Source organism: Cololabis saira, chromosome 9, assembly GCF_033807715.1.
Source record: "Cololabis saira isolate AMF1-May2022 chromosome 9, fColSai1.1, whole genome shotgun sequence".
NCBI lineage: Eukaryota > Metazoa > Chordata > Actinopteri > Beloniformes > Belonidae > Cololabis > Cololabis saira.
In genome coordinates, this window is record NC_084595.1 from 12,868,080 (window position 1) to 12,891,383 (window position 23,304).

The 23,304-nt window shown below is 40.5% G+C and overlaps 1 protein-coding gene across 1 annotated transcript in view; it reads right to left on the minus strand.

Annotated features, from left to right (window-relative positions):
- unc5db (unc-5 netrin receptor Db) overlaps window positions 1-23,304 on the minus strand; it is a 338,445-nt gene that overhangs the window by 102,181 nt on the left and 212,960 nt on the right. The window contains exons 3-4 of the mRNA XM_061730512.1: window positions 14,526-14,669; window positions 7,865-7,968 (exon numbers count right to left, since the gene is read on the minus strand). Of these exons, the coding sequence (XP_061586496.1) occupies window positions 7,865-7,968; window positions 14,526-14,669 (248 nt within the window). The remainder of the gene's footprint in view (window positions 1-7,864; window positions 7,969-14,525; window positions 14,670-23,304) is intronic.

Consider the following 23,304-nt stretch of genomic DNA (forward strand, 5'->3'; position numbering starts at 1 on the left):
AAGATCTGCTCTACATTCATACCCACTAAAATCTGCGAATTAAAAGTGGCAGTTTGGTTTTGGATCAGGAGAGCCCAAATTAAATAAGCAGCTCAAATAAGCAGCTCAGGGCCAGCTTTTTAGAAATATAAAGCAGTTCCTCCTTTCCATTAACTGTTGGCACAGATGCACACAAACACATGTAAATATGCTTGTGTGTGTGTGTGTGTGTGTGTGTGTGTGTGTGTGTTCTTGAGTTACCATGGTAACAATACTTTGACGTTGACTTTTTGTCTGCATATATATTAATGGTTAATACCCTGTTGGTAAGAACCTATGGCATATATATATGCATTTTTAATATAAAATATATATCATATATTTTTTTAATATATCATATATATTTCTTTATCAATATATGTATATATATATATATATATATATATATATATATATATATATATATATAAATATATATATATATATATATTAGGGCTGTCCAAGTTAACGCGTTAACGATGCGTTAACTTAACGTCCTCTTAACGCCGACAATTTTTTTAAGGCACGATTAAAAAAAAAAAAAAAGGCATGATATCATTTATGGCGCTCGACGGCACCCGTAGCCTGAGGAAAAGTATGGTGGATTGAGAGATGGAGAATTAAAAGGGACTTTGCATGTACTGTCGATTTGAAATTAATTACCATCGAAGCACGTCGAGTCTCAAATACCATTTGCAGCCAAAGAGCGCAGCGCGCCACTCCGCTCCGCCCCCCCACCTCGTCAAAAGCAGACAACGCTCTAGCAGTTTGCAAAAAAGCACGAGTCAAATCAAACTTTATTTGCTAAGCGCTTTTCTTACAAAATAAAAAATGCAACGCAAAGCGCTGTACATAAAACATAAAACTCAATAATGCCCCCCCCCCACGCACACACACGCGCACAGGCAGGCGCACGCACGCTGCGATTCGCACGAGTTTATGGCTGAGCTCTGAAGATCCAGGTGAAGGAATGTTACATTCAGGTCAAAAGCTGTTTTTGTGGAAAGTTGAATAAACATTGGCATAAAGCAGCATATTTGCCCTTTCTCATGTTGTTAACAGTATTAAAAACATTAAAAAAATACCTTGAGGTCATTTAGAACAGCACAAAATGTGTGAATAAATTTGCAATTAATATGCAATTAATCGCGATTAATCGCATAGTCAATTACAGAAATCATGGATTAATTAAGATTAAAAATTTTAATCGTTGGCCAGCACTAATATATATATATATATATATATATATATATATATATATATATATATATATATATATATATATATATATATATATATATATATATATCTGACAAAAATGCTTTGAGCTTGATGCAAGATAAAGTTTCGTACTCCATGAAGCAGCAACGCATGTCATCATATCCTTCTTGCTCTTCTGAGGATGTGGACTTTGTGTTTTTAAATGTGTCCATGTGAAGCTTATGTTGACCGAAAATGCGATTAACATTACAATGCGTGCGGCAGAATCTTGGCTAGAGTCATTATATAATATCCCTCTATTTATCTCAGCTGTCATATTTACATCAGGAAGGAGGCGGAAAACGCGACTAGAGGGAATTTTCGGTTTAGCTAGAGGGAAGATTCCTGGCTGCAAAGTCCTGAATTACTGACATGCATTCGCACTGGATTAAATTATCATGACCTCGTGTTTGCTGAAATATAGTGGGCGATTTGCGGTTTTAATGTTTACATGACAAATGACAGTGTTGGATAAAAATCGCATACGTCCCCTACGAGTCACTAAACTGGCAACGATGAAGAGACACTGAAGCGACTCTCCAACTAACTTTATTGTTAAAGCGGATAGCAACAGAAAATATGTCTGACGTTATATATTATTGGAAAAGAAAAGAAAAAAACTTCATAAGAGCTTACGACTGTTCTCTTTTGGTCAGTTTGACTGTTTTACTGCAAAGCTGGCAGTTGTTTTGGTTAGAATAACTTGACACTAACCAAGACAAAATTACTTATCATCAACCTAATAATGTTAAAAGAAAACAGGATTTATCTTTATGTGCTAACAATGGCGTCAGACTGTCAGGAGACCAATATAACTGTGTCATGAATATTTCAGTTCACTTTCAATACAGTGGTACAAAGTGGACTGTCATTAAAATGTTATCAAGTATTATTAGTCATGAATAATTCAAGTGAAAACTGAGACCCCCCCCCCCACGCACACACTCAAAAATATTTAAAAAAAACAAACACCAAATAAATTAGCATTGAAGACAACGTGTGTTGATATTTACAGCAGAAACACGGCTGTGCTGCTGCAGTCATCCAGCAAATTACTGGCTTTTTGTATCTAAACTCCATCTCACTGGAGCCAGGTCTGTTAAGATGTGTGCCACAGAAATGTCATAAATGTCTCTATTCCGGGAACAATAGGCTGAAGCAGCAGCAGGACATGAAAAGCTGAACACTGTGAGGCTTCCTGCTCACATCCAGGTATCAGCTCTTATGAACAAACAAGGGCAAAGCATAGCAAACAAGCAGTCTTATAAACAAGCTAACAGTCTGCAGCCATATGGAAATGACAATAACCCTATATGATTGCTGAGGCTTTAGGCTCCTCAAGGCCTGAGTTGTAGATTTTGGTACTTTGTAGTTTCACGGAGTACTGCCATGGGGTGAACCTGCTGGGACACCAACACCTGAGAAGACTGGTAACAGCCTTGAAAGGTTTTCACTTCTGCATTATCTTGCTCACATGTTGAATTCTGGACTCTAGCTCGCTTGGAACTGACCTTAAAAAAGAGAGTAACAATTCCTTCTCCATCTCCTTTTACAGAGGTGACCACACTTGATCAATTAATCGAGTAGATGTAGAAGTAATAAAAGGTATCCTCAATTTTCCACACTTTCACACTGTTTTGATATTTTGACTTTGTTCCTATTAAATAAATAATGACTAACTGTATTACGTAGGGCTGGGCGATATATCGAGATTTTAATATATATCGATATTTTTTCAAACACGATATGGTACGAGACAATATCGTTTATATCGATTTAAAAAAAAAAATCTTTTTTTTTTTTACATTTTTTTTTTTTTAATGATTTTGATATACCGTAGCTTATTTTGTGACAAATTGACTTGAATGTTTTATTTGAGATTTGCACAAATGTTTTGTTATTTGCACAACTGTCAACCTCAGTGGAAAAGTCTGCCTGTTACTGTCTACATTGTATTAATTGCACAGTGTATTTTAATTTAATTGTTATGCAGGAAAGGGATATTTGTTTTATTTTATTCAAGAAGCATTTTTATTCTATATATGCAGGCAGTTTATTTTTATTTCATTTGTTTCATACATTTTGATATTGTGCAGACCTCTGTTAACAAAGGTACCTGTGTGACATTTGGCACGAGGCTTTGTATTAAAACTGACTGTTTTTTTAAGGGTTTGCCTCAGAAAAAAATGAAGCTAACAGAGATGCTATGCTATAATGCTTTGGGGGAAACCCCAATTAATGCACAGAAAAAATATCGAGATATATATCGAGTATCGCCATTTAGCTAGAAAATATCGAGATATGACTTTTGGTCCATATCGCCCAGCCCTAGTATTACGTAACATGATCCGTCCCTCTACATTTCTTTATTCAGTTGCAAAACCTGGTAAGGTCAGATGACTGAGCATTACGTTCTGACACAAACATACAAAAGCATATTCATTAAAATGGGAAGAAAGTGGATTTTTCTTCTTACATTAGTATTTTGAGTCACTTATGTCTCATAAACAAAGACTTCCAGAGACATTCCTGTTCATCATCCAATCCTCCCTAAACAATCATCCAATCCTCCCTAAACAAACTGTTGTAACCACACAATACAAAATGATTCTGATGTGAGTGACTGGAGACCCCTTTGTGTTTCCTGACATCATTGCTGACAACGGTGCTTCTCAAACACGTCTGTGCAGGACTCCAAACCGCAGGCTCACATTCTGTTAGGTGTGCATGTTCTCGCAACAGCAGCCGCACTCTGAAACCTCATATTAACAGAGCCATGGATGCCATCTCAATATTTCATGGCCAAAGTGACTGAGTTGAGGATATCTGCCCCGTGCACCTTACATTATTCACTCCCATCTCTTGAGGCTGGGCTCATTTGTGTTGACAAAGGACAAGATGGGAGGTTGCAATTTCGTCAGCGCTGCTCAGATTCAACTATTTTTGTGCCGCCTGTGGATTATGCCGTGCTGGAATGACATCAGTTCTCCATTTTCATCTTAGATCATTTATGCCAGTGTCAGACTGGAGTTTGACCTCTACATAAAAACTATTTCCTGCACACATTATTTAGCCATCCATTGTTTATCTTAGTACTAGGACAAATAAGGAATCAGAGGAGCGTTTTGAAGAGGAATGTGTTTAGAACAATACACAAAACTTTTTCTTCCCTATATCTCAGGTTCAGGTTCAGGTTCAGGTTACTTTATTGATACCCAAGGGTAAACTGGTTTTGCAGTCGAGAGTTAAACAAGCAGCAGAAAACAGACAATCAGTTCAGGAACAAGACATTTAAGAAGAACACATACACATAAAACAAGAGACAGCTTCGGCTCGACAGAAAGTGCTGCAGTTCATGAAATAAATATAAGAGATAAAAGACATGAGGCTAAAAAAGAATTAAAACACCAAGAGCAAAATTTCCTCCAAGTTAGGAATGGATAAGAGCAATAAGATAAAAACATTGTAAAATACATCGTGCTCCGAAAAGTGACGTGTGCAACTTTTGTGCAAACTACAGCTTGTTCACCAGTGTTACTGCAGCTGGAACAAAGCTGTTTTTATAACGTTTTGTTTTACAAAATGGGACTGACAACCTCCGTCCAGAGGGGAGAAACTGAAATTCACTGTGCTCTGACAGCAACGCTGAGGACGTTTTTCCTGTTTTAGGTCAGTTTGGATTGATGAAATATCATTTATTTATAAAAAAATTAAAAAAGTCAGAATAATGAAGAAGATATTTATTGGATAATTATTTGTTACTTTCTTCAGAGTCATACATTTACATAATCTTAGTATTAGGTAGAGTTCCCTTTACAGTGTATAATCTGGCCCAAACAGTGCATGTAGCTCTCCACAAATGCCTCACAGTATCTTGCTAGGATTTTTAACCATTCCTCCTGAAACCACTGGTGGTGCTCAGTCAAGTTTGACACTTCCTCATGCTTGAGGTCAGGAATTTGTGACAGTCATAGCCAAGCTTTCACTTTGTTATGTTTGAGCTACTTTAAAACAGATTTGTGCATGTTTGGGGTCATTGTTCATTTACTTTGATAAACACCTAAGCAAAGATGCTTTAGCTACTGTTGTTGCTTAAATTTGTTTCTATATGCACATAACCTTCCTTTCTCATGACGCTGTCTACTTTATCAAACACAGCCACCCCTCCTGCAGGCTGATGGGTCAACTACATAATCCTGCCACCCCTGTACTCCACAGTAAGGATAGTTCTGCAAGCTCCTCCGTTTTGTCTCCATACATAACAATGACCATTTTGACCAAACAGAGCAATTTTATTCTCATCAGACTGCAAAACTGTTTTTTTTGTATCTATTCAGCCCAAATCACCTTTGACTGGATGATGACACTCTTTTCCCTCTTTTCAGCCTGCATCATTCCAAGGTTTTTGTTGTTGTTCTGGGGTTCATTTACACATTTTGGAACAAGGCACGTACATCTCGTGGACACAAGCCGTCTCCTCACCGAGCAGCACGATGGCTGCGCCCCTGCTGCCCCTGCTGCCCATGCTGCCCCTGCTGCCCATGCTGCCCCTGCTGCCCATGCTGCCCCTGCTGCCCCTGCTGCCCCTGCTGCCCCTGCTGCCCATGCTGCCCATGCAGCCCGTGCAGCCCCTGCAGCCCGTGCAGCCCCTGCAGCCCCTGCTGCCCCTGCTGCCCATGCGGGCCCTGCTGCCCATGCGGCCCCTGCTGCCCCTGCTGCCCATGCTGCCCCTGCTGCCCCTGCTGCCCATGCTGCCCATGCTGCCCCTGCTCCCCTGCTGCCCATGCTGCCCATGCTGCCCCTGCTCCCCATGCTGCCCCTGCTCCCCATGCTGCCCCTGCTGCCCATGCTGCCCCTGCTGCCCAAGCTCGTGTACTATTGTTTGAACAGATAAATGTGAGACCTTAAAGCATCTTGAAATTCCATACAATGAACCAGATATTTCAAAGTCCACAATTCTTTTCTTAATGCCTAGGTCAGTGATCATCAACTGGCGGCTCGTCGAACCGTCCAATCCGGCCCGCGACTGGATTCTTCTCTGATGAGCCTCTGACAGCTCAGGATATGAATCCTTGAAATGTGTATGTTTAGTGCTGTGGTGACGGCGCAGATTATATTCTTTTGCAACAGCAACAGTTTCCTTGAAAATGAGGCATACAGGTGACGCATTTTGGAAGGTTGGCATGATAAATGTGTACTTTTCAGTCCAGTCATCGTTAAAGGATCTGTTTTCCACATCAACTTTTCGTTTCATGGCCTTTGAGAGCCATTTTACCTTTTCATATCACTTCCGTGGTGTTGTTATTCAAATGCTCTATAAATAAAGTTGACTTAATTGAGTTGAGGCAAAATATCTCTATCACTCCTGGTGGATGACTGTGGTCTAGGTGATAGGAGACTGACTCATAAAGACTAAAAATGCCTTCAGTTTTGTAATGAAATGGAAAAAAATATATAAAAAATAAACAAACATCAAATAATAATGTTATGCCAAAATTTGATTTTTATCTAATTTTTTTTGAGGGTCCGGCCCCCAAGGTGACTGTCCGCTAAAATTCTGGCCCTCTGACAAATATAGTTGGTGACCCCTGGCCTAGGTGGATTTTCCCAAAAAGTCTTGCCCATGTAAGTGTGCTTTAAAATACATCCACACGTGTGCCTTCAAATACTGTAACTTAAATAGTAAATCCTGCGAAAACATTGTGTGGAATTGTCCAAGCTGTTTGTCTTTACCTTAACTTTTACATGTGATTTGGAAGGTTTGTTGGCATTCTCCCGTATAGCAGAGTCTTACAGGCGGATTTCAAAGTGAGACATGTACCCCAATGGAAAGGGATCAGCAAGTTCATTTGCCACCGAGCATGATTAAGATGTTACAAATAATCACTATAAAAACACCCGATAGATTGCTTTCCTGCAGAATAAATATGCCATAATAGAGATACTTTTATATACGTGACCTGTCTTGGGCAGATTTTCTTGGCACATACAAATTGTGTAGTTTAAAAAGTAGCTCAGCATTAGATGTGCTCTTCTCAGTCACTATAATACATGCAGTCTCTTTGTTCCATCATCTATCGATCTTGGACTTGGCCCTGTATTATCCCTGACCTTCACGCTCTTAACTGTCAGTGTATCAGCTCCATCTGTTAAAGGCCTACCTCACAACATGGCCACTGTTATGTTACTGTCATATGGCATATGCATATTTTGTATCTCAATTTGTGTCCGGACACGTGTGAATTCACAAGTGAATCTGATCTCTGAGTTTAAAACTGTGGATGAAATTACTGAAAAAAATGTATATTGTAAATTCCTTATTTTTCTTTTTGAGGGAAAATAACAAGAAAAACACCCCCCCCCTCCATTTGTAAATATTAATGTGGACTTATCGTGTTACCTGAACACACTGAGTCAATCTCCTAAAGGTCAGAGAAAACACAGCTAAAGGCAGGATCTTCTCTCTGAGCAGAAATAAGTTTCTCTCAGAATAAAGATGGATGCTCAGATGTGGATCTTTCCAGCTCAGTGGGAGTATAAGCTTCTCCTCTTCAGGAGAGGAGGAGTCGAGTAGCGGCGGCCTCACCTCCGCCGCTGGCACTCCCTCCGGAGGGCGACAGTGCAGAACGATCATCCCGTTGATTGGCACCTCCTTCCCCTGAGGATCCTGCTCGAAGTTTTTCCTCAGGTCTGTGTGGAGAGATAAGGAGTATCCGTCAGGTGTCAAATGTCATGGTCAGCTTGGTCTCAATCCCCCTCAGCTGCTAAGATGTCGACCTTGTCCTTGCTATCCCTCAGCTCTGCATACCATGACCTTTAAAAGCCGCTATGGCCTGCACTGGGTAGAGGATGCAATGGCACAATAATCTGGTCACAGGGTGCTTTGGATGCGCTGGATGGATGAAGAGCTCTGATCATTCCGGGAAGTCGTGTGCATACAATAGTGACAGATCCCAGTCAGCCTATTTTCTGTATGCCTTCATGGGCTTACTCCGTTGCAGCTATACACTGAAAAGCTTTAAAACGGCAATCTTTTTAAACCAGGAATGTGATTTTTAAAATAGGTGTGAAATTTCTAAACGTCTGTGACATGCTCTGCTCAAATTGCCAAAGAAATACATAAAGAAAAGCACCTCTCTCAACACGGTCTTCCAGCTGTCTTACTCATAGCAGGTTTTAAGGGGCATAGTCAGACACTTAAATTGACTGCACCCACACCATGCAGGGTGTCCCCTTTAATTTAGGTTAAGTATAAGACATCAACATACGCAAATAAACCTGCACTCAAAACTGTAATGAGGCTTGCATGTAAATGTAAAGAGAGCCACACAATGATCTGCACATCCAAGACTTTGATCACTTTCTTTCTTAAAAAGAGGGAACACGTATTTGCTCTCTTGGTTAACAGTATTTGATTTCTTTTTGTTATTCTTTTTTTGCCCTGATTCCAGTAAGTACAAACAAAACATTCAATACAAAGAAGGGCTTTCAGAGAACCATTAACACTTTCTAGCAGCAGTATTGGTTTTGGATACCAATGGCTGTGAACACCTGATTCTGTCTAACTTGATTAGACACCATTAGCTCCTGGGAATCGACCATTTCATCAATTAAAAACCGAATTAACTTTTTTCCAAGATAACAGTTTGATGGATTTACACTTGTCCAAAGCAAACAAATCATTTCAAAGAATCCCAGTTGTCCTTTAGCTCCATTTTAAGAAGGGGACGATTTTGGTGAGATTCCATTCTGCATCATTAAAATAATCAAACCACTCCTGACATGTGGCTTGTTTTACGTTTATATGCTGCATAGGTGACGGAGCTGAAAACTCACATGAGTGAGGCTAATGTTTTTACTAGTGCTGTCAAGCGATTAAAAAAATTGAGCGATTAATTAAGATCTGTAATTGATTAATGTAATTAATCGGTTTTTTAATCTCACCTAAAAATTGCTGAGAAAAGCCCTCAACTTGAGGTGTTTTCCTTTAAATGCATTACATTAATGTGGCAGATCACAAGATTGATATATAACAACAAAAGAAGTGGCTATAAAGTTATTATTTTTGTTTTTTTTAACAGACTTAAACAGATGCAGTCCTAGTTATTTACATCCACTTGGCAACAACATTCGCCCTCTCTGTCGCAGATGTGTGCATGCGCGGGCTGCTTTCCTCAAGTTTAGTTAGGGGAAGAGCGTTGCTGTGGTAACATCGTTGCTGCTAACATAAGCAAAGTCCTTTCCACAAAGATATATAAATACAATTTTAATTGAAAGACCACATATCACCACTCTACCTTTATTAATGGTGCCGTCAGGGTGTTTTAGAATTGTAAATTCCCCATTCACTGGACCGACCCCCCCCCCCCCCCCCCATGTCCAGCTACAATAGAGGGAATGTGCATGACGTCACAGATGCAACTTCACAGCGGGTTACGCCCACTGAGTGGCAGCGTAAAGCTTCAGTTTGAGGGAAAGAGTAAAATGGCAAAGAGCTGTTGCGGGATCGACTGTACTCATAGATTTAGCAAGAAATTGGAGTTATAGTTTTACAGACTGCCGAAAAATAAGCTTAAAGGGGACCTATTATGAAAAACAACTTTTTTCTTGCTTTAACATATATAAAGTTGTCTCCCCTCAGCCTGCCAACTCAGAGAAGGAGGAAAGCAACCAAATTCTGCAGTGTCTGTACAGCCGCCCGGATGAGCCATCCAGTGTGATGTGGCTTCTATGAGCCGTTCAGATTCTGCTCCCGTCGTTATGTAACAACGGAGCGATGCGTGAAACCACGCACACAACTAACTCTGGCCGGAACAACAACAACAACTCCGCCATTTTTTCGTAGCGGTGTAACGCGTCATTCAGGCAGCCAATCCGCACAGTGCCTCATTATCATGCCGCCCGCCTCAGAGCATGGCTCAGAGGCTGAATTTCTAATTTATTTAGCAAAAACAATCAAAAGCTTGTTTTTAAGACATTCAAGGCCTGTTTAAAATAGGTATTAGATGCCATAATAGGTCCCCTTTAAGAGAGACAAATGGATCGCTGCAATTCGCAGAAACAGCTGGATTCCAGACACGGAAACGTGGATTTGCGGTTCCCATTTTGTATCAGGTAATGTTGGATTTTTGGGTAGCTAACGTTAAAACGGTCAAATCATAAAGTTTGGTGTACTCATCATTTTAATTTCACCAACAAATCCTGCCTTGAAGTAGGACCAAGCGTCAAGACTTTTGTATTTACTCCGTGTATTTCCCCGGCGTAGAAATTAAGTACATATAATTATCAGGAAACTCGATTCGTGGCCAAATATTAACGTCCATGGACCATTGGTTCTTGGGGTAACTGTACGGGTCACTGTCAAGTCCAACTTTAATTTAAGCCGATAATCGGCTGTTATCCCGTCTTCTCCACTAGTTGCAGCCATTTTTGCCACTCAGTGCGAGTAAGGGGCCGTGGTCCAGTGGGGAAGTGACGTCAATGCAGACCCTCTATTGGAGCCCACCAGCGTAGCTAACCACACCCACACACAGGGACAGCCAATCAATGTCCACTTCTAGGTGGGACTGACTGTTGTTTTCGTTAGATATTAAAAAATAGATTAAGCGATTAAAAAACAACGCGCTAAATAAGCCTGTAATTAATTAATTGCAATTAACGAGCTAATTTGACACCCCTGGTTTTTAATTTTTTAATTCGTTCAAGCATCAAAAAATCCTTTTCAGACTGAGATACCTAATATTAATGGGTTCAAAATGCTGTTACAGCGATGGCATTCAGATATTCAGATTCTTGGCATTTTTTTTTTAAATTTTACTGACATTAATCACATCTTCTTTTAGAAGTGTCCTTGAGGGAGATGGATGAAATTTGTGACTCGTGCAAGATTAGACAGTAAATTAAACACGTCATAGTACAAGGTCCAGTCCTCTTTCCACAAAAATAATTGAGATGTTTTAATATGAACACGCCAAGGTTGCAAAAAAGTGAAAGTTTGTTAAATGGTGGATGGGAGCAGCTAAAGATATTGCATTTGTTAATGTTTTTGGTATTGAAAAAAAACTTCTCTGGTTTGCTTCTTACTTCATTGAGCTCTAGTTCAATTGTGATAATATTTCATTTTTACCATAAATCGGACATGTTATGAAAAAAGGAGGATACCACATATTTCAGAGTCTAAAGTGCAGCCAGAATTTAAAAATTCAATATTAACAAACCCCTGGCACTTTGAGATCCCCAGGTCTGAAAATGTGCCATTCAGTGAACCGTTCATATTTGAAGGATGCTTGACATCGCAGATCCACATTAGAGTAGAACAGCATTCTGTTTACCCATAATTCAAACTCTGCTACATTTGGTGTGCCTTGGAAATGGGTACCGGTAGCACAACGCAGTTAATAGGGATTTATGCTTCGACATCAAACTAGCGACGTATAGCTGCTGTAGCTGTGGCTGCAACCATCCACTGCAGCTTGGGACGACACGGGCTGCAACAAATCTGACTGGTCCACTTGCGTATTACCAGCTACGGCTACTTCTTTGTCATTTCCAAATCAAGAGACAGTGCTGTAATTTCAGAAAGAAATGCCACTGTTCAACATTTATCAGCTCCAACTCACATAAGATAGGTTTCATTTGCTCCAATACTATGTCTTGGGTACATAAAGGAAGTGGAAAAAAAGCGGAAGCTCAGTACCAAAAGCTATAGGGCTGCAGAAACGGAACCTACACCATCACCTTACAAAAAACGAACGAGTATGAACATCCATGACAGCTCAGGTCCGGTCAGGTCAGGATGACGCCTGGGAGTACGTGGGCTGCTAAGGGCTGAAGTTCATCGTCCAACCTGAAGCCAGAAGTGACCATTTTGGGGACAAAAAAGTGCTGATACTTTAAAACTTTGGACGACTTGTGTCTATTGAATCATGAAATTATTTTCAGAAGGGCTAACATAAAACTCATCAGATGAAGGGGATCCATCTAATGATCATAACCCACAGGGGGAAAAAAATGCTGACTTCGCATTTCTATTAGAGTAAGAGATTTCTTTGCCTTTAACAGAAAAAACTATGTCCATCATTTATACAATTTATTTTCATAGTGTTCATTTTGGGCAGATGAATATATGTGTCTTTCCTGTCTCTGTGCAACTGCAAATAATGTCAACAAACACTGAATATGTAAAAGCTTCTTAAAAGTAGAACGTATGGCAGAGCTGTTTTATTGGATTGCATTAGATTGCACAGGTGTACATAATGAAGTGGCTGGAAAGTATTCCTACACATTGTTCTACTTAACACTTACCACCAAAAGTCAGCTCTGCACTATAGCTTTAACATAGGAGTTAGCCTACTTTCAAGCAATCACACTATATGTACAGCACTTTTCATAAATATAATTTAAAAAAAACCAAGCGCTTCACCAAATTCATGTTAGGTACGTCAACCCGGATAGATATATATAAACGTCAACCCACCTATATTATTATTTAGTCCTCTGCTCAATTTGAATCATAACTGAATGATTTCTTTTAGAATGAGGTCTATGGTTGGCATCAGACTAATAGAGACATTTTGTTCCACTACAGAAACAATGTCAGTAAAAAACCCACTCCTTAATAAAGAGGCCCTAATAAGTGGCTAGATTCATTACGTCATTGGATCTTTTTTTTTCTTTCAAAAACTTTATTGCACAATGTGAGTGTCCAACACAACTTATATGTATGGATAGTCCTTTATAGGTTGCATTTACACTGCAAGCACCAAAAAATTAATGAATTTGTTAATTGTCTTTTCTAACAAAAGGTATAATAATAATAATACTCTTTTTAATAACATGCTTCTTTGGAACGAGCAATAATTTCCGGGTTGTCTCACAAAAACACGGGGTGCCGAAATTCAAAGAATAATAAATATGTAATCCCCTGGGCACTAAAATCAATTTTATTTTGTTTTATATTGTAATAATATCATCAAAATAACAAATATCTTAACAGCTCATATAACTACATATTGTAAAGAATAATTCAAATAGCATACAAGCCACTATAGCGGCGCACTTAGCAACCAGCGTAGCAACGACAGAAAACTTAAAACTGTAACAATTTAATCCCGAGGCCTGAAAGAGTCATCATAATAACTAACAAACCAAAGATCATACAGTAACTGAATGAATATTAGGAAATTACAATGTATATTTCTCTATCAAAATGCTTTTATATGTCGAAACTACCTTAAAATAATGCATTTTCCACTGGGAAAGACAAGGATAGCTGCCAATTTTATTTTTATAAGGCAGCTGTGGGCAGTTACATGACTTTTCAGCATGCCAATAGAAAATAATAGGAAAAAAAAAACGTGAACATGTCACAATTTGAGAGGCCTTATTGTGAAACTAATACGTTTTGTACTGTGGACCAACGTTGCTATTTCATATTTTTTGATGTCAGAATGGGTTGTTATGATCCAGGTCCTGCTGCTTTCTTCCCTCCTAAAGGGGAGTTTTTCTCACCACTGTTTGGTTTAAGGTTTTTCTCCCACTAGGGGAAGTTTTTACCTGCTGTTGTTTATGTAATTATTGATCGGGGCTCATGTACTGGGTCTCTGGAAAGCGCTTAGCGACAACTTCTGTTGTAATAGATGCTATCTTAATAAAATTGAATTATCTTTTTTTTTTTATATTATTGTTTTGATTCAGCTCTTCCATTCATCAGTTAAATTCAGTTTAGCTATTTGCATTGAGCCTTGATTGTACCACTAGCCAAGTGAGTGCAAAGGCAGTTTGACTACAACCGGTGGTGCCACCCCTCGTATTGGGAGGCTCCATGAATCATCCATCAGGCTAACGACAGATGTAATCCGAGGCAATTTACACCTATTACAATCAGTTTCAATATAGTCCAGTGACCCAGTTATAGTTTATTATAATTAAAATACTGCTAATTCGAAAATATTTTATCATTTTGTTTTATTAAATTATGACCATACTTGATCAAGAACTATCTATATTAAGTTATAATCTGCTAAATAGCCTTTGTCAAAACAAGATTCCACATTACCCATAATACAACTCCCAGCATTTGGAAGATTTTACATTTGTTAAATAGCCAACCTGCAAGTGTCTGCTTTAAAGCAAATTAAAGTCCTGCTAAAATGCACCTGCTTCTGCCCTCATGCACACTAGAATGAGAAAAGTCCTGCCTGAAAATCTTGCCCTTTGTGACGGTAATGAAAGATTTCAATACTCACAAGCGATGCGCGCAGTTGCCTTGCGACTCTTGGAGGTGCCGAGGTGGCTCCAGGCCACACAGAGACACCAGTAGTCTTCAGGCCCGTGAAAATCCTCCACCTGCTGGCGGGATACGTTGATCATCACCTCACGCACCTTCAGCCCTGACAAAACAGAGAATATCAGATTGTCAGCATTTATATATGCATGATGAGGATCTTGCTTATACCTTGGAACTCATAGAGTTCAGTGAGTTCAATCTAGAAATCAGATTTCCATTATTTTCATATGATAACTACGGAAGAGTATTAGGGCCATGCAGGAGAAAAATAAAAATAATATTCTAGAGGAGGAAGATTTTTTTTTCATTATGCACTTCGAGAAAAAATGTTGAGAAAAAAGTCAAAATGTTGAGAAAAAAGTCAAAATGTCGAGAATAATGTTAAAGTACAATTTCGAGAAAAAAGTCGAAATGTTGAGAAGAAAGTCAAAGTTTTGTGAATAAAGTTGAAATGTTGAGAAAAAAGGTGAAATTTCGACTTTATTCTTGAAATTGTATGTCAACATTATTCTCGACATTTTCGACTTTTTTCTCGAAATTGTATTTCAACATTAATCTCGACATTTCAACTTTTTTCTCGACATTTCGACTTTTTTCTCGAAGTGCACAATAAAAAAAAAATCTTCCCCTCTCAAATATTTTTTCTCCTGCATGGCCCTAATACTCTTCCGTAGATAACCTGTACAACTAAGGCCAGCATTGAGTGTTTAATCATCGTGTTCTGTGTTTTCACAATTCCAAGTTGAAAAAAATAAAAAACACAGAGCATCAATCACTGTATTTGTAAAATAACCACCAGCCAGCAATATGTCCCTTAAAGACCATGGTGTGATCAGTCAAAAGTCTGGGTTTATAATGAGCGACCAAACATCCATAATCAATACTTCACTGGGCTGAACCAGTTATGCATAGGGTCTTGGTAATGGTTGACACATTTCCTAAATCTTTTTCGGGGGACCCTTGTCTATGTTTCAGCACTCAAGTCAGCTAACAAGAGAATTGCTAAATTAGCATCAATAATATAATTTAGATGTAAAAGCATGTGTAGGCTTTTTGTCTACACCACATGAGGCCAATATACCATCTTATTTCACACAGAGGATGTGAACTCAGCACGAGCCACAATGCAATTATCATAGTGGCCTCATTAATGAAAATGGAACAAATAAATAAAAAAAGCAACAGCAAAATAACACTATTATATAATACTCTTAGCCCCCCCCTTTAAAAATGTTGTTACCCTGTCATATAGCTGCAGATGGGAATACAGCAAGAATTTTTAATCTCAGTCGTCAGCTTACGGCCAGCTGTATGATTTTTCTTTGAGCCGTTTCTAGCCTCCAGGCTTTCTGGCCACAGTCGGATTAAAGGCCAGAGATGTGCAATGTGCTGGGGACTGCAAAAAGACGAAAAGCCACCCTTAGTCCTCTGGTTTCTTGTGCACCCACTCTCTCTAAAAAAGCGATACTTTAATCTGACATTCTCATACTCGAGTCACACAGCTTCACACTGAGGCTGCACAGCTTGCAAGCAGACTTTCAAATGAATACCAATTAAAAGCAAGTGAATGGCAGCATGGTAACAGGAACGTATTCATGCTGGTGTTTCAGGTGAAATGAAGAAATATAGATCATGTCATGGTGGGTGGTCTCCACTGTGCTACATGTAAAGAATATCAGAAGAAAAACGCTTCCTTTATCCTCATACCAAACACATTTCTGATACAAATTAGGGAGTTTTTCTCAGGATGGCATTTTTGGTGACTGGGGCGGTTTAAATCATGACTGACATGGCGGAAAGGAACTTTTAAGGAGAATACTAAACAAAGTAGCAGCTCTACGGTAAGTGCTTCCTAGTCACAGCCTGTATGGAGAGCAAGACACAAGCATAATTCAAAATTTGTCAAGCAGGGGGCGAGAGCTGGCAAGTGACAGCATATATGGGTGACGACAGACAGCAGAGAAAATAATGACTAATGACTTGCCATGATGTTCGAAAATGGGTGAGCCTGCGTTTGAGAGAAAAGGAAGAACGAGCAAGAAGACAAAGTGACAGACTGTTGGAGGAGAAAAGGGTACGGTAAGTTTCCTCAACAAGGTAGCAGTATTTCGGCGCCCGCACTGACGGTGACGGGTGGTTTAGAGAGACGGAGACGAGTGCTGCCACTGTGTCATCCGTCAGTGCTATTTGTTTATAAGCAAAACAGTGTTGACAGGGCTCATTAGAGTGACCCACTTGATCTGTCATCCTTCCCAGTCTAAACCTCGCTCTTCGCAGTTTCCTGAGTCACTTGGTAAATCCATCCAACAGGGCTGGATCACACAGCAATAAATGGGCAACTGGACTGGGACCTGGGTTTTCAGGGTTCAGTTAAGAAGAGAGTGCGGCTAAACCTTTCCTTATTCGGTTTTACTAACTCAGATGTGGATGATGAAAGCGCCGTTAAAGCGCATCAGAAATTTTTATTTTATTTTATTTTTTTAAAGGTTTAATCTTTGAGAGATTGGAGTAGAATAGGAAGCTGGTTTTACGGCGTCTTATTTTTGGGGTTCTCTTCTATTAAGCACCCAATAAAGATTAGATTGGAATGGATTGCTGCACCATGGATCAACATTAGACTTTTCAAATAGGGGAATAGGATATAGGGATATATGCCCATGCACTGGCCAGCAGATTATCACGCTCCAGTCTCTGAAGCAGAGAAAAGGGAAGCGTCTTACAGCCTGATTTTATATTAAATTTATATATACCGTATTTTCTGGACTATAAGCCGCTACTTTTTTCATAGTTTTTGAACCATGCGGCTTATACAAAGGTGCGGCTATTCTGTGGATTTTTCTTCCACCGCTAGGGGGAGTGCTAACCGGAATTAGAATAAAAACTAAGACAAAATAAATGCAAAGAAGAATACGCTACTTCTTCTTTAGCAGATAGAAGTAGAAGCAGATTTCAAACAGATAAATAGATGAATAAATCCCGGTTATTTTCTCTTGGTTCTGTCCAGTTTTAATCAGCAAAGTTGCTGCTGTGTTAAAAGACACTGTTAGGAAAGGATCTATTTAGGTACAAACATGTACATCATTTACAGTTCAAAATCCTTCTGTACATGTAGTATATATCTAATCTAACAACATAAATATCTGCGGCTTGCATATCTTTTTTTCTAAATAGAGCGGATGCGGCTTATATATCTTTTTTTTATTGTTTTTTTTAAAAATGGAGCTGATGCGGCTTATATACAGGTGCGGCTTATAGTCCAGAAAATACGGTATATATATATATATATATATATATATATATATATATATATATATATATATATGTGTGTGTGTGTGTGTGTGTGTGTGTCGTAAACTTTGCATCCAATGGATTTCTCTTATGACATAGTTTTGTACACTGAATAAACTGAGACAATGCATTTCGGTCAGATGGGCTATCAAGGTTGTTTGACCTTTTTGTGTCATATTCATGTCCAAATTGTACATCAGAAGGCTCAAAGCAAATGTCATCCATCTATTTTCAAAACCTGCTTCACTCTGTTTAAGGTTACATGGAGATATTGTCCCCTACGGTCTCCTGAGGACGCTTGTTTTGCAGCGCCACACCTTTGTATGAAGAAGTCCAGTCTGAAATTCCCATCACTGCTACTGTCATCACAATATAAAGTACTCTCTCATCTTTTATTTTTATTTACCAAAGAGAAATAGTCCAACAACAATCCTGGTCTGAGATTGCCCTGATGTGAGTAATGGAAAGCCAAACAAAAAAACAAAAAGAAAGGTCTTCACAGTGAACATAAAGAGTATGAACATATCATTCATAGAGCTAGATTGTCTCTTATATTTTTATGTGTAGGAAAATTACAAGTTACATGAATAACAATGTATTTTTAAACAAGAGATAATTAAAATTTCAAGAAGCTCAGAGATTCTAAAACCAGATTCTTTTTTTATTTCAGTTAGTCATCAAATTGAAGCAAATTTTTTACATTAAAAAAAGTGAACTCCTATGAAAGTAAACGTGACAAACTTTGTTCACTGAACGACAACAAAGCAACTTCATTATACTTACAGAATTTACTAAATAAACAGCATAAAAGTATAATCAAAAAAGGCCTGTCAAATGAAGACCATCTGTTATCTCAGAGGACAAGTAGCATCTCTCAACCACTCATCATGCAGGGAAATAAGGCCAGACTCCAGATGTACAATCAACTCACAATGAATATGAAAGCACAAGTTAATGATGAATCTCGGTCAGAACATGTGCCAGTAATTGAGGGGTTTATTTAAGGATTGGTTCAAGAGAGATAATTAGATTGCAGTGAATCACTGCACCTAAGTTCAGTTGTCGGAAAGTGTTTTAAGTAAATTGAAACCAGTGTGGAAAAAAGTAATAATACTGCAGCTGTAAAATAAGCCTGAACATATTTAAAACCAGTATTATGAAGGTCATGTACATCCATCCACCCATTGTACCCACCCAGCATTCAAACGCCCACCTATCCACCCTCCATCCATCCCACCATCCATCCACACACCCAACATCCATCCATCCACCCACCATCCAAACACCTCCCCCCATCCACCAGCCTACCCACCTACCAACCCTCCATCCACACAGCCACCATCAATCCACCATCCATCCATCCATCCGCCCACCTACCATCCATCCACTCACCCACCTACCATCCATCCACCCACCTACCATCAATCCACCATCCATCCGTCCATCCATCCATCCACCCACCTACCATCCACCCACCTACCATCCATCCACCCACCCACCCAACCACCTACCATCCATCCATCCATCCACCCACCTACCATCCATCCATCCATCCACCCACCTACCATCCATCCATCCATCCATCCGCCCACCTACCATCCATCCAGCCACCTACCATCCATCCATCCACCCACCTACCATCCATCCACCCACCTACCATCCATCCATCCATCCATCCACCCACCTACCATCCATCCATCCATCCATCCATCCACCCACCTACCATCCATCCACCCAGCTACCATCCATCCACCCACCTACATTCCATCCATCCACCCACCTACCATCCATCCACCCAGCTACCATCCATCCACCCACCTACCATCCATCCACCCAGCTACCATCCATCCACCCATCTACCATCCATCCATCCACCCACCTACCATCCATCCACCCAGCTACCATCCATCCACCCACCTACCATCCATCCACCCAGCTACCATCCATCCATCCACCTACATTCCATCCATCCACCCACCTACCATCCATCCACCCACCCACCCACCTACCATCCATCCACCCACCCACCTACCATCCATCCACCCAGCTACCATCCATCCACCCAGCTACCATCCACTCACCCACCTACCATCCATCCACCCACCTACCATCCATCCACCCACCTACCATCCATCCACCCACCTACCATCCATCCACCCAGCTACCATCCATCCACCCAGCTACCATCCACTCACCCACCTACAATCCATCCACCCATCTACCAACCATCCACCCACCCACCTACCATCCATCCACCCACCTACCATCCATCCACCCAGCTACCATCCATCCACCCACCTACCATCCATCTACCCACCTACCATCCATCCACCCACCTACCATCCATCCACCCACCCACCTACCATCCATCCATCCATCCGCCCACCTACCATCCATCCATCCACCCACCATCCATCCATCCACCCACCTACCATCCATCCATCCATCCGCCCACCTACCATCCATCCATCCACCCACCATCCATCCATCCACCTACCATCCATCCACCCACCTACCATCCATCCATCCACCCACCTACCATCCATCTACCTGCCTACCATCCATCCACCCAGCTACCATCCATCCACCCACCTACATTCCAGCCACCCACCCACCTACCATCCATCCACCCACCCACCTACCATCCATCCACCCAGCTACCATCCATCCACCCAGCTACCATCCACTCACCCACCTACCATCCATCCACCCACCTACCATCCATCCACCCACCTACCATCCATCCACCCACCTACCATCCATCCACCCAGCTACCATCCATCCACCCAGCTACCATCCACTCACCCACCTACAATCCATCCACCCATCTACCAACCATCCACCCACCCACCTACCATCCATCCACCCACCTACCATCCATCCACCCAGCTACCATCCATCCACCCACCTACCATCCATCTACCCACCTACCATCCATCCACCCACCTACCATCCATCCACCCACCCACCTACCATCCATCCATCCATCCGCCCACCTACCATCCATCCATCCACCCACCATCCATCCATCCACCCACCTACCATCCATCCATCCATCCGCCCACCTACCATCCATCCATCCACCCACCATCCATCCATCCACCTACCATCCATCCACCCACCTACCATCCATCCATCCACCCACCTACCATCCATCTACCTGCCTACCATCCATCCACCCAGCTACCATCCATCCACCCACCTACATTCCATCCATCCACCCACCTACCATCCATCCACTCAGCTACCATCCATTCACCCACCTACTATCCATTTCAGATTATTTTTTTTCTCTGTTTTTGTGAAAATCACTTTTTCTGCTTCAGTGCGTATATTGTACCTTTGAAGTGAGTAATGTATAGTGAACCTGTACATGAAATACAAATTCTGTTTTTCAATACCAGCCTCGGACTATCACTGTCTGCTAAACAAAGGATACATGGAACCAAGAAGAAAGATTTACAATGTTTGCAAGAGTTCCGAAAAGGCAAGCTATGTAAAGAGATCCAGTCCTTTTGCCACAATCACTTACATTCAATAAGACAATGTTTTAATGATAATTAGGGCCCGAGCACTTACAGTGCGAAGGCCCTATTGTATCTGTAGGAATTTTCTTTTTCTCGTTTTTTTCCTTCTTCCGACGAAATGAGGGCCTTTTTGCCCCCATAAACATGCCCCAAAAGTCACCAAATTTTGCACGCAAGCCAGGCCTGGCGAAAAATTTGATATTTAATGGTTTTGTTCATTCATTGTGTAATTTTGCCGCAATTTATGCCATTTCTTCGGCCGTTTCTTCGCCCGAACCGTAACGTGCACCCAGGTGTGTTATAGCCTACATCAAAATGTGCGTCTCTGTCTTTTCTCAGTCAAAAGCGTTACCGTGGCAATGATAGATGCCAAAAAGCCCCCCCATCATCTGATTGGTCGATATTTGATAGATCCTATTTCTACCATAACTTTGGAATGGTTTGACATAAAGAGTCGTGGGTGGTGTCATCGGACTCGGTTTTGACTCCTTCAACTTAATTGGTGCAAATTAGCCCCGCTCCTTCTGATTGGTCGATATTTGATAGTCCCTATTCTCTGCCATAACTTTTAAACGGGTTGTGATAAAGACATGTGGGTGGTGTCATCGGACTCAGTTTTGACTCCTTCACCTTAATTGATGCAAATTAGCCCCGCCCCTTCTTCGGATTAGTCGATATGTGATAGTTCCTATTTTCTGCAATAACTTTTGAATGGTTTGACATAAAGACTCGTGGGTGGTGTCATCAGACATGGTTTTGAGTCCTTGAACATAACTGGTGCAAATTAGCCCCGCCCCTTCATCTCATTGGTCGATATCTGATAGTTCCTACTTTCTGCCATAACTTTTGAATGGTTTGATACAGAGAGTCGTGGGTGGTGCCATCCGCTAAATGTCCAGGCCTGAAGACATCTACATACAAGTCATACAAGGGCTTCCACTGCAGCACGCCTGAATGTGCACAAGGGTGGGAGGGCCCGCTCATCGCTGCTTGCAACTTTAATTCACTATTATTTTCAGAATTAGGTGTAGTAAGGATTTCAACTGCATTTACCAGTTATATATTAACACTTATCACTAAAAATATGGTTTCAGTTTCATTATAATTTATTTTAAAAACTGTAAATGCTTTAAACTGTGACTTATTATTTGGTCAATATTGGAAAAGTTTCTTTATTTTCTTTGATAAAGTTAATTATAAGCTTGTTTAATAGTTATCATTTAATCTGAATTACATTTCTTGAAATGTCAGGGGCATTCCTTTACATGGAGGGACCCTTTTCATAGTGTGAAATGTCACACACTAAATGAAAGATTAGTTTTCATGTTCATTTTAGTTAAATCCTGATTAGATATGACACCCCAGAATAGAGGGGCAGCTCAGCCCTTTTAGAGAGGAATGTTATGGTATCAAATTCTGATTGGCTCTTGCCCAGAGCCCGCCAAAGCCCTTCATAAAAATGCAGTTCAGTTTTTCTTCAGTTTCTTTGTAGCCATGAGTTTTTCTCTCAGTTTGAGAGTTTTGAGTTTTTCATCCGTTGAGTTTTTCTTTAGCTCTCAGTGGAGTTTCTCCTCAGTCATGCTTTCAGGTTAGCTTTTGACTTAGTGCAGTTTAGTCATGAGAGCACATGCAAGTCAAAGAATCACTGTCATTTTCAGGGCTCTGTCCATAGCTGAAGAATCTTGGCTTTCACCTAGAAGTTTTCACCAAGTTCATTGTGATATTTTGAAGCATTTTTGCTTAACTCAAAAGGTCAAGTGGCTGACTCAACTGGGGAGATTTTAACTCTTGCTATGTCCGCGATAATATAGAAACCCCCTTAAGAAAACGTTCCTTCTCTTTTTACGTATCGTTAACAATTGCCCTTAAAGTCAAGGAAACACCCTTTAAAATAGCAATATATACTGTTAATGATTTGTTACA